The sequence below is a fragment of the Eurypyga helias genome, unplaced genomic scaffold (genome assembly GCF_000690775.1).
Source record: "Eurypyga helias isolate BGI_N326 unplaced genomic scaffold, ASM69077v1 scaffold34617, whole genome shotgun sequence".
NCBI classification, from domain to species: domain Eukaryota; kingdom Metazoa; phylum Chordata; class Aves; order Eurypygiformes; family Eurypygidae; genus Eurypyga; species Eurypyga helias.
In genome coordinates, this window is record NW_010261887.1 from 270 (window position 1) to 9,686 (window position 9,417).

Below are 9,417 nucleotides of genomic sequence, written 5' to 3' on the forward strand. Positions count from 1 at the left end.
CCCCTAGTTTTCTTGCACCGATCACCCTCCACAACCTGCACCCCTGGTACCCCAGGACTTTTGCAGCACAGGCATTGCTGCATACTAGGCTCCTGCACCATGCACCCTTGGACCCTCGTGCCCTGCAGCACCCTCCCCAGAACCCTCAACACCCCCTGAACCCCTGGCACGCCTGCACACCCTGTACTCCCAGTACCCCTGCAGCCTACACCCAAACCATCCCTACACCCCGAAACCCAGTGCTCCTATCACCTCTGCACCCAGGACCCACTGCACTCCCCAATACCCTGTTTCTTCAGATACTAGAATTTTTTCTACTGCGGGGCCAGGGAGTCATAGAATCATAGAATCATAGAATGGTTAGGATTGGAAGGGACCTTAAAGACCATCTAGTTCCAACCCCCCTGCCACGGGCAGGGACACCTTCCACTAGACCAGGGTGCTCCAAGCCTCATCCAGCCTGGCCTTGAAGACATCCAGGGAGGGGGCATCCACAACATCTCTGGGCAACCTGTTCCAGTGCCTCACCACCCTCTCTGTGAAGAATTTCTTCTTGATATCTAATCTAAACCTCCCTGTTTTCAATTTGTACTCGTTACCCCTTGTCCTATCACGACAGGCCCTTGTAAAAAGTCCTCTCCCAGCTTCCTTGTAGGCCCCCTTCAGATACTGGAAGGCTGCAATAAGGTCTCCTTGGAGCCTCCTCTTCTCCAGGCTGAACAAGCCCCATTCTTGCAGCCTTTCATCATAGGAGAGGTGCTCCAGCCCTCTGAGCATCTCCGTGGCCTCCTCTGGACTCGCTCCAAGTGGTCAATATCCTTCTGATGTTGAGGGCTCCACAGCTGGACGCAGCACTCCAGGTGGGGTCTCACCAGAGCAGAGTACAGGGGCAGAATCCCCTCCCTCGACCTGCTGGCCACACTTCTCTGGATACAGCCCAGGATACGGTTGGCTTTCTGGGCTGCCAGCGCACACTGCCGGCTCATGAGTGGGTTTGTTCCTCGTGCTGTGGGAGGGGGCTGTGCTAGCAGAGGGTCTCTGTCCGTCACCTTCCACCCACTCTTTGAGACATTGCTCCAAAAGGATTTCCTCCTTGCAGTGAGCAGATGCTTCAACATGGCTTGATCCTACTATTGGAAGTGCCCTGGAAAGTACCCTACCTGGAGCATCTGCAAACACACGAGATCCACTAATAAGGACTACCAGGGCTTGGCAGCACATGATCATTTCTGTGATGCTGCACAGCGGGACATATCTGTTTTGTCACTGGGTTTGCTATTTGTGCCCAGTGAGATGAGGGAGAAGAAGCTGCCTTGGCTCATCACCCGTCCCCGGACAAGCCTGCGCCACTGACTCCCTGCTCTTGGAGAGTAAACGGAGAGGAGCAGAGGGTGGGATACTGCGGGGGAGGGGGGGTGGCGTGTGGAGGAGGGACCCGGCACAGACCTGAGAGCACCCCCTCCTGGACTGATGGACTGATGACGAGTCGGGAGATCTGCAGGGCGAAGGATGGGGCTGCTCTTCTTACTCAGTCCCTTCTGATAAAGTAGCTTCTGGTAAAGCCACAGAGCTAACAACGGGCTCTAGGGCAAAACCACCGGGCGGCCATTCCACTGCATTTTGGGGACACTCAGAGAGGTGGAGGGGTCCCTGAACAGCCCTGATCGGGGCATGCTCTGGCAGCTGAAGCAAGCTCAGGCTCAGCAAGAAGAGGATTGATCCTTTTTTCCCTGGATCTCACCCACCGCGTGTGCCGCATCAGGGCTTGCAAGGGCAAGTGCAGGCCAGGCAGCCCCAGCTCCTCATCGGTCCCCACTGCACCACACGGTGTGCAAAGCCCAGCAGCTGAAGGCCAGTTCTGAATAGCTTTAAAACATTTTACAGGATATTTCCATCTCCATGCTTTGTGCCGAAATGTTTCTCCTCCTCCTTCCTTTTTTACCCCTGAATTTATCAGTGAAAAAATAAAACCAAACCCAACATAACCCAAGTATTATTTTGTTCTGATTTCAGGAAAAAAAAAAAAGCCAAGAGTGCAAACCCCCACGTTCCTGTAACAAAAGGCAATTGGGAACATGTTGCTTGAAAAACTGCAGACGCACTTAGGAATCTCCCCGACTTCAAGGCTGTTGAGAAGGTGCTGGCTGAAGCGAGCCATGTAACGAAGGCACCTTCTGTACTAAATCGGCAAGGTGGATCTTTAGCAAGAGCATCGCAGCGCGTTCGGAGGAAGCCCCTGCCCATACACAATCCATAGTCAGGAGACGGGCTTGGTTTATTTGCAGGGTAATTGTACCAGATCCGCACCTAACGGGGTGAACATTTCTGTGCAGCTAAAAGGCAAACCATGCTCCCAGTGCTCACCCAGCTTCAATTCTTCCACCCACCTTCCTCTTCTGGTTGAGGATAAAATGTTGCACGTTTTGAAAGCCAAAGGTTCTTTCCATGGGTGAAATATGTCTTGATCCAGCAGCAACGGCCACCTCAAACACCCACTGAATCCCCCATGTGAACCCCCAGACCCTGCTCCGCCTCAGTGTCGCAAGGCTACAGTCCCCTGGGTTTGCCTGGCTGTGCTCATCCAGGGATGCTGGATGAGCTCACGGTGCTGCTCTGTGGCCCGATGGCAGCAGGAGGGGTTCTGGCAGAGGTGTCCTTGAGGCCGGTGCAGGAGAGGTTGAAGCGGGGAGCTGGCAGCTGGTGGGAGCCCTGCACTAGTGGCCTCCCACCTCTGGCAGCTGGGAAGCATAGAGAGCTAGTGTGTGATGGAGGAACTGGTACTGCTCACTGGTCTGGATCATCCCGCCTCTGCAAGGGAAAGGCAGGGCCCACTGACACCTTGACGAAGCCCACAACCCTGTCCCCAGCTCCCTACTCCTGGGCCACAAATATTCTTGCTTCACCCGCCATTTCTGGGCTATTTAAAGTGCAGATTAGCAATAATTTGGCTGTAATTTTTCCTGGTACTTTTCCTTGAAAAATGGCAAAATTGAGTGTTTCTGAATTTAATGGCTGAGCTGGAAGGACTGGCTGCCAGGTTCAGAGCCACTTTCCCATCCCTCACGTCCTCAGTTCCTCAGAGCTACAATAGCTATGACAGCAAAACCAGCTCAGCACTGGACAACCATTTGCTGTTGCCACATCTTCATCTTTCAGCAGCCCTTCTGGTTTCCATCAAAAATTACCCCCATGCCCCTTCACGATGCTCATCCCTACATCCCTCTTCATGTCTCCTCCAAAGCCTGACACTCAACAGGACCCTCCAAGGAGCAGCCTGTTATGACCACCTACCTGTCTATGCGGAGGCGGCACACAATTCCCAGGATATCCACCTCCCCCTTCTCCTTCAGCTGCTGGCACCCGATCCTGGTAGCAATAAAGCAGCCGGTCCGTCCGATGCCTGCACTGCAGGACAGACACAGCTGTGTTGAGCACCAACAATATCCACTGCCTGGACCTTAATCTCTCCAAGCTGGACGTAGTCCAGGATTGGTTTGCTGCCATTTCTTCCTAGAGGGATGCTGGGGTCCCAGTCCCAGCTGCCAGACCAACTTTCTCAGCCAGGCACCAGAAGACACAGACGAGCATCATGCTACCATGGCAAGAGGGTCTTGCAGTGTTGCACAGCCCAGCTGAGGCTGCTCTGGAAGCACAAATCCAGCCTGCACCCCTTGTCCCTGTGTGGTGCAGGGGTCTCTGAAGTCTCTTCACCTCCCCACTCAGCAGTGCTCTAACCCCAGGCGACCAGCAGTTTGCCCTGGAGTGGGCCAGCCTGCAGCATCACATGCTGAGTGTGTTCACAGAATCACAGAATCACTGAGGTTGGAAAAGACCTATATGATAATCCAGTCCAATCATCAACCCAACACTACTGTACCCACTAAACGATGTCCTCAAGCACCAAGTGTTGCATAGGGACGATCAGGTGCTCTACCCCAGTGACCCCTGATTCACACAGCAGTGAGATAAAGTACACAGAGGCCACCTCCTCCAGGAAGACTGCCCTGAAAAACAGCTTCACAGCCAAACCGCAGCCCATGCTCAGTATCAGTGAAAGCAGGAGCCTGAGCCATGGGTCTGCTGTGGGTCTGGTAGCTGGGACCTAACCCCACAGAGCTATCTCACTCCCACCTTGCTGTCCCTACACCCAGGTACAGACCAGATTTCTTTGCAAGGCAGTATGCACTGTGCTAATGCCACCATCCTAATGCCAGGACAGGAGTTTCTGGTTGAGTAACTCTGCTAATGGGATGCCATGCCCTCGGATTTCTGTGCCACAGGGGGACAAGCCCATGAGCATTCACATGTGGCATTTTCCCCTCTGGCATTTGCAGACTGACCCCAAGGTGAGATACACACAGGGGCTCATGTGAGGAGAAAGCTCTTACCTGCAATGCACAACGATGGGCCCTGGGCTGGCTGCAGCCTGCAGGGTCTCTTCCACCTTGGACACCAATTGCAGCAGGGGCTTGGCTGACTCAGGTGTCTGCTGGTCTGGCCAGGAAGGGAAGAGGATGTGTTTGACCTGGCGGCGTTCACCTTCAAGCTTTTCCAGTGCAGAAAACAGAAAAAACAGGATGTGGGAGCAGAGACTCACTGGGCTGGGCCAAATGAATGCATGGAGTCCAACTCAATCAGAGGCAAGGCAGCTTGTGCCCATCCCATCTGCTCTCCTCCTGAATCTCTCCTTGAGCCTCTGGCAGACATCCAGGAGACACCCCTGGGCCAGGGAAGCGTCCCATCCCAGAAGATGGGAACAGACACAGTGTCCCAGTACTGTCCTCGCAGTCCAGGCAAAGCCAGCAGGATCCTTTTGGCTAGTGTGAGCCCAGAGTGACTATGGAGAGCATAGGGGGCAGAGCCCAATGGCACAGTGCAAACAGCAAAGGGCTAGTAGAAAAGTTCTCCCCAGGTGACCCCCTCTCCTCTGAGCCCCATGGCTAGGTCCCTCAGCCTCCCTGGGCAGGCAGGAGCTCTATAGACCCCTCCTATGGCAGGGGGCTCATAAGACCCAGCGCTCCAAGCCATGAACCCTCTGCTTCTCTGCTTTCCTGTCACACAGCGTTGCCATCCCACTAGAGAGCCTGGGGGTGTCGAGGGCACTGCCAGGCCCTGCTGGGCTCCCTCTCTGACCCCACGAAGGAGCTTGAACCCACCTGGATGGAGAGATCCCGGACCATGTACTCCATGCACTCGCTCACCCCCTGCACGCGGATGGTGAAGGGGCCATAGGTGCCTTCTTTCTCAGGCCAGTAGTGGACACATTTCTGAAAGAACAGGTGAGGGTTCATGGCTGTGGAGATGCTCAAGGCACCCACTGGGTGTCTGAGCTGTGCTTTGCTCAATGTTCTTGGGAAGAGGAATCACCCTGTGGGGAAGGTGGATGTGGAGTGGTACAGAGGGGAAGCTAAGGACAGGATAGATCCCTCTCCCCACATCTGCTCCCATGGCACCCTTTCCTATGCCCTGCCATATGGCTTTCAGACCCCGGAGCTGCATGGCTGTCCCCAGCCCCACGGGAGCTGTGCCTGGGCCAGTCTGTCCTGCCAGACCCAGAAGCACCTAGCCTGCCCAGTGAAGGGCACAGGGATTCTGTACCAGCCAGAGAAAGAAGGGAGAGAAGGATATAGCCAGGAAAGAGAGGGTGAGTTCCCGCAGGACAGTGTTGCTTGGATGGGGAGCCAGGGATCCCAGCCAAGGTTGAGGGCAGCTGCCATGCAGGGCACAGCACTGCAGTCCCCAGCCCTGCCTGCATCCGCTGACTGAGAGCTCCCAGCCCAGGAGGAAAGCTGATCGGGGCTGGAGGGACAATGATGACCACTGCTTCTGCTCCCTCTCTTAGGGGTTGTCTTAATCTCTTTATCCTATTATCCATCTGGCAAAGCATGCCCAGAACACTTAGAGGCCACGTGAGGAGAGGCTTTGATGGATGGGGCCAAGGCTGCAGCTCTGGGGCTCTCCTCCTCCAAGCACTCTCTGAGAGCAAAGCAGTGAAAGCAAGTGGGTGCTCAGACCCCACATTTGGTCTCGCTTAATACTTTGCTGTTGTTATCCCATTGCAACCTTTGCTCCTGGCTGGGGTACTGGGCCTGGGGAGGGATAATGGTACCTCTTTGCGCTCCTGGAGCTTGGTTATCATGACGATGAGAGGTGCCTCCTCCTGCCACACCATCTCCCAGAAGTCAGTCACAGTGTTCAGCATGGGTCCCTGCGTGGCAATGTACTCCCGGGGACGCCCCACGTAACCCTGCCAAGTACACAGACCATCAGTGATGGTGGGGGGGACCCTAACATTCAAGGGGAGCTTGTCTCCAGTCCACCCCAGCTCTCATGGTGCTCATCTTCCTCTACAGGTGAGACACTGAGCCACACAGACTATTTCCTACTAAACCTGTCCTTGAACTGCTTTTATAGACCTGTTTAGGAACTACCAGGCATCGTCTCCATCCTCCTGGTACTGCAAACCAGTAGCAAGTCCCCGGAGCAAGCCATGTGCACCCAAGCTCTTTGCAAGCATCCCCCTGTTATTGGTGTGACGATAATGAGCACGACGGATGCCTTGGTGAGGCAGAGCTCATGCAGAGAGTGCTTCTCACTGGCAGCATTTCCCCAGGGACAAGCAGAAGTCATCAAGCCCTGCTCTGGCTAGGAGCTGGGATAATCCCAGCTGGGTCTCACCAGCCCTGCCTCCCCGCCATGCTCAGGAGAGGATGTGGCAGTGCCCAGCAGCAGGAAGGCTGGATCTGAGGACACCCGGAGGGTTGTTAGCACAGGCCTCTGCCCCACCTCTGCCCCAGGCTCTGTTTCACAGCTCCAAGCATCCTCTTCCTCCATGGTCACTTCATCCCCCAGTATAAAATTCCCAAGAAATAGAAAAGCTTGGAGGTGTTCTGAGCCTTGCTCAGCTCCTGGTTCACACCCTGGCCTCACAAGCACTGCTGTTGTCGCAGAGGATGGGAGCAGGCAGGAGCTGGAGGGCAGGCACAGGCAGAGGTGTGGAAAAGCCTTCTCCCAGAGCCAGTAACAGCTCCCAGCTGGAGGTGCAATTTGGCAATACAGCAAGGAGTCAGTAGAGGCTTTTGCCAAAAAAAGCACCCACAGCTTTTGGAAAAGCAAGTACACAGTACTCCAGGCAGAGCTTTATGGCTTTGTCAAAAGAGATCTCAGTTGAAAATGCACTCAACCCCCTGTGATTTAATCCACATCTTCCTAGCAGTCCTGTTAACAGCTTGGTCCCACAAGAAGTTGCACTGACCCCGCCAAGGGGCATGAACATTTTCAGGAATATTTTGTATAGTCCTTTTCTCATGGCTCAAGATTTTTTCTTCCCCCCTAGGACAGACGATTTGCCATTCAGAAGGAGACTTGCAGACAGACCTGGAGGTATCAACTCCAGGAATTTCCCCCCACCAAAAACATTTCATGGGATATGGTCAGCAGAAAAAACTTTGAATGCCAGGTAGGGGTGATGTGATCAAATACCTGCAGAGCTCTTCCAGACTTGCTCCCAAGCATGCCAAAAGCAGGCTGGGTTGCTAATTTGCTGATGTGCCTACAAATTCCTGCACTGTGACATCCTTGGAGAGGTAAGTGGAAGGAAGGAATCAGAAATACGAGCTCCACACAGTGATATATGGGCACAAGTGTGCTCAGGTTGAGTACACATGTATGTGCAAATGTGAGTGAGGTAGGGCTGGGCAGTGTTTGTGCAATTTTGTTAGCACTCCTGTGAGAGAGAGAGGATGCCACGTGCTCGCGGACACCCTGATGCACGTGGACAGGGTGATGGTGTCACCCAATGTGAAGCTATGCACTCTAGAAGTAGTCCACTGCTGCCCATGTTCAAACCCTCATTTGAGCTATCAGGCCTCCCAGCAGTTGTAGGCATGGTGGTCCTGTGTCCAAAGTCAGACTTTGACCTTCACTGCAGGATGCTGGCAGCTCACGCTTCTGCTGTCTCCTTGGTTCACACCCATGAGCAACTTCAGAATAGAAATGCTACTAAATGCCCCCAGCTCCACCCTGCACCCTCAGACCACCTTCCAGGGGTCTGTCCTTCATAGCGGAGGGCAGTTTTGTGACTGCTTTTCTGACTTCCACATTTCCATGCTCTCCTTGATGCCATGAACCTGCAAGGGGTGTGGACCCACCTCTGCTTCCCAGCACCCCTGGCCTGTCCCAAGGGGAAGAATGCTGAATTGCTCAGGAAGAAGCCTACCAATCAGGCAAAGCTGGTACCTGGCTGACACAAGAGCCTGTTATAGGGTGACGTGTGGTTCACAAGTGAGACCGCAGCACAGGAGGGTGATTATCATAAATCAGGCTGCCTGAAGCAACCCCCTTGGGTCTGGGGATTTGTCCATCTCTGAAAAGGGACCCCATCAGGAAGCCATGCCATCCCCTTTGCTAGTTTTCTTCTTGGGAAATTCCAACAAATCCCTTGAGGAGAGAGGAAATTCCTGAATGTGTAAAGGTTGAACAGCACTGGGCTGTGATGCTCTGTTGACACAGCTTGCCTCCTGTGGCCTTGCAACAACAGGCTAGTGCATGAGGAAGAGATGGAAAAGCCACTGCAAGGGAGCCCATATAGGTGCTCCACTCGCCCAAGCACCAGGAGTTGAAAGCAGCCGCCTCATGAGACTTTCCAACCAAAAGGATCGGTGCATCCACCCTGTGTGGATGGAGCTGCATCTCTCCAGCTCAGAACGGGGTGGCAAGTCCAGACTGCTGTCCCAAGGCAGCCACAGGACAAAAAAGAAACAGCGGTGACTGTCACTGCCTGGGCTTGCAGGTCCCACCTGCAGCACTGAGGAGTTTGCAACCCGATACCTTGTGAGCTGTGGGCTGCAGGACCTGGGAGACCACCCACTCTCCAACCAGGCAGGACACTCACCGTGATGTAGTTGGCATTTATGTAGCTGTCTTCCTCCTGGTTCCTTGCCCTTCTCAGACAGACACGGCTCTCAGGATCTGAAAGACATGGCAGGCATTATCCCAGGGACAGTCTTATCACAGAATCACAGAATGGTTTGGGTTGAAAGGGTCCTGAAGGATCATCTAGTTCCAACCCCCCTGCCATGGGCAGGGACACCTTGCACTAGACCAGGTTGCTCCAAGCCTCATCCAGCCTGGCCTTGAAGACATCCAGGGATGGGGCATCCACAGCTTCTCTGGACAACCTGTCCCAGTGCTTCACCACCCTCTCCGTAGAGAACTTGTTCCAGATATCTGATCTAAACCTCCCCGCTTTCAATTTAAACCCGTTACCCCTTGTCCTATCACTACAGGCCCTTGTAAAAAGTCCCCCCCAGCTTCCTTGTAGCACCTTCAGGTACTGGAAAGCTGCAATGAGGTCTCCCTGGAGCCTTCTCTTCTCCAGGCTGAACAAGCCCAGTTCTCGCAGCCTTTCATCACAGC

The 9,417-nt window shown here is 54.2% G+C and overlaps 1 protein-coding gene across 1 annotated transcript in view; it reads right to left on the reverse strand.

Annotated features, from left to right (window-relative positions):
* Window positions 1–2,699: 2,699 nt before the first annotated feature.
* Window positions 2,700–9,417, reverse strand: part of PTPN7 (protein tyrosine phosphatase, non-receptor type 7) — an 8,864-nt gene continuing 2,146 nt past the window's right edge. Inside the window, exons 4-9 of the mRNA XM_010155524.1 lie at window positions 8,894–8,970; window positions 6,110–6,247; window positions 5,157–5,267; window positions 4,389–4,546; window positions 3,292–3,405; window positions 2,700–2,808 (exon numbers count right to left, since the gene is read on the reverse strand). Of these exons, the coding sequence (XP_010153826.1) occupies window positions 2,715–2,808; window positions 3,292–3,405; window positions 4,389–4,546; window positions 5,157–5,267; window positions 6,110–6,247; window positions 8,894–8,970 (692 nt within the window). The 3' untranslated portion in view covers window positions 2,700–2,714. The remainder of the gene's footprint in view (window positions 2,809–3,291; window positions 3,406–4,388; window positions 4,547–5,156; window positions 5,268–6,109; window positions 6,248–8,893; window positions 8,971–9,417) is intronic.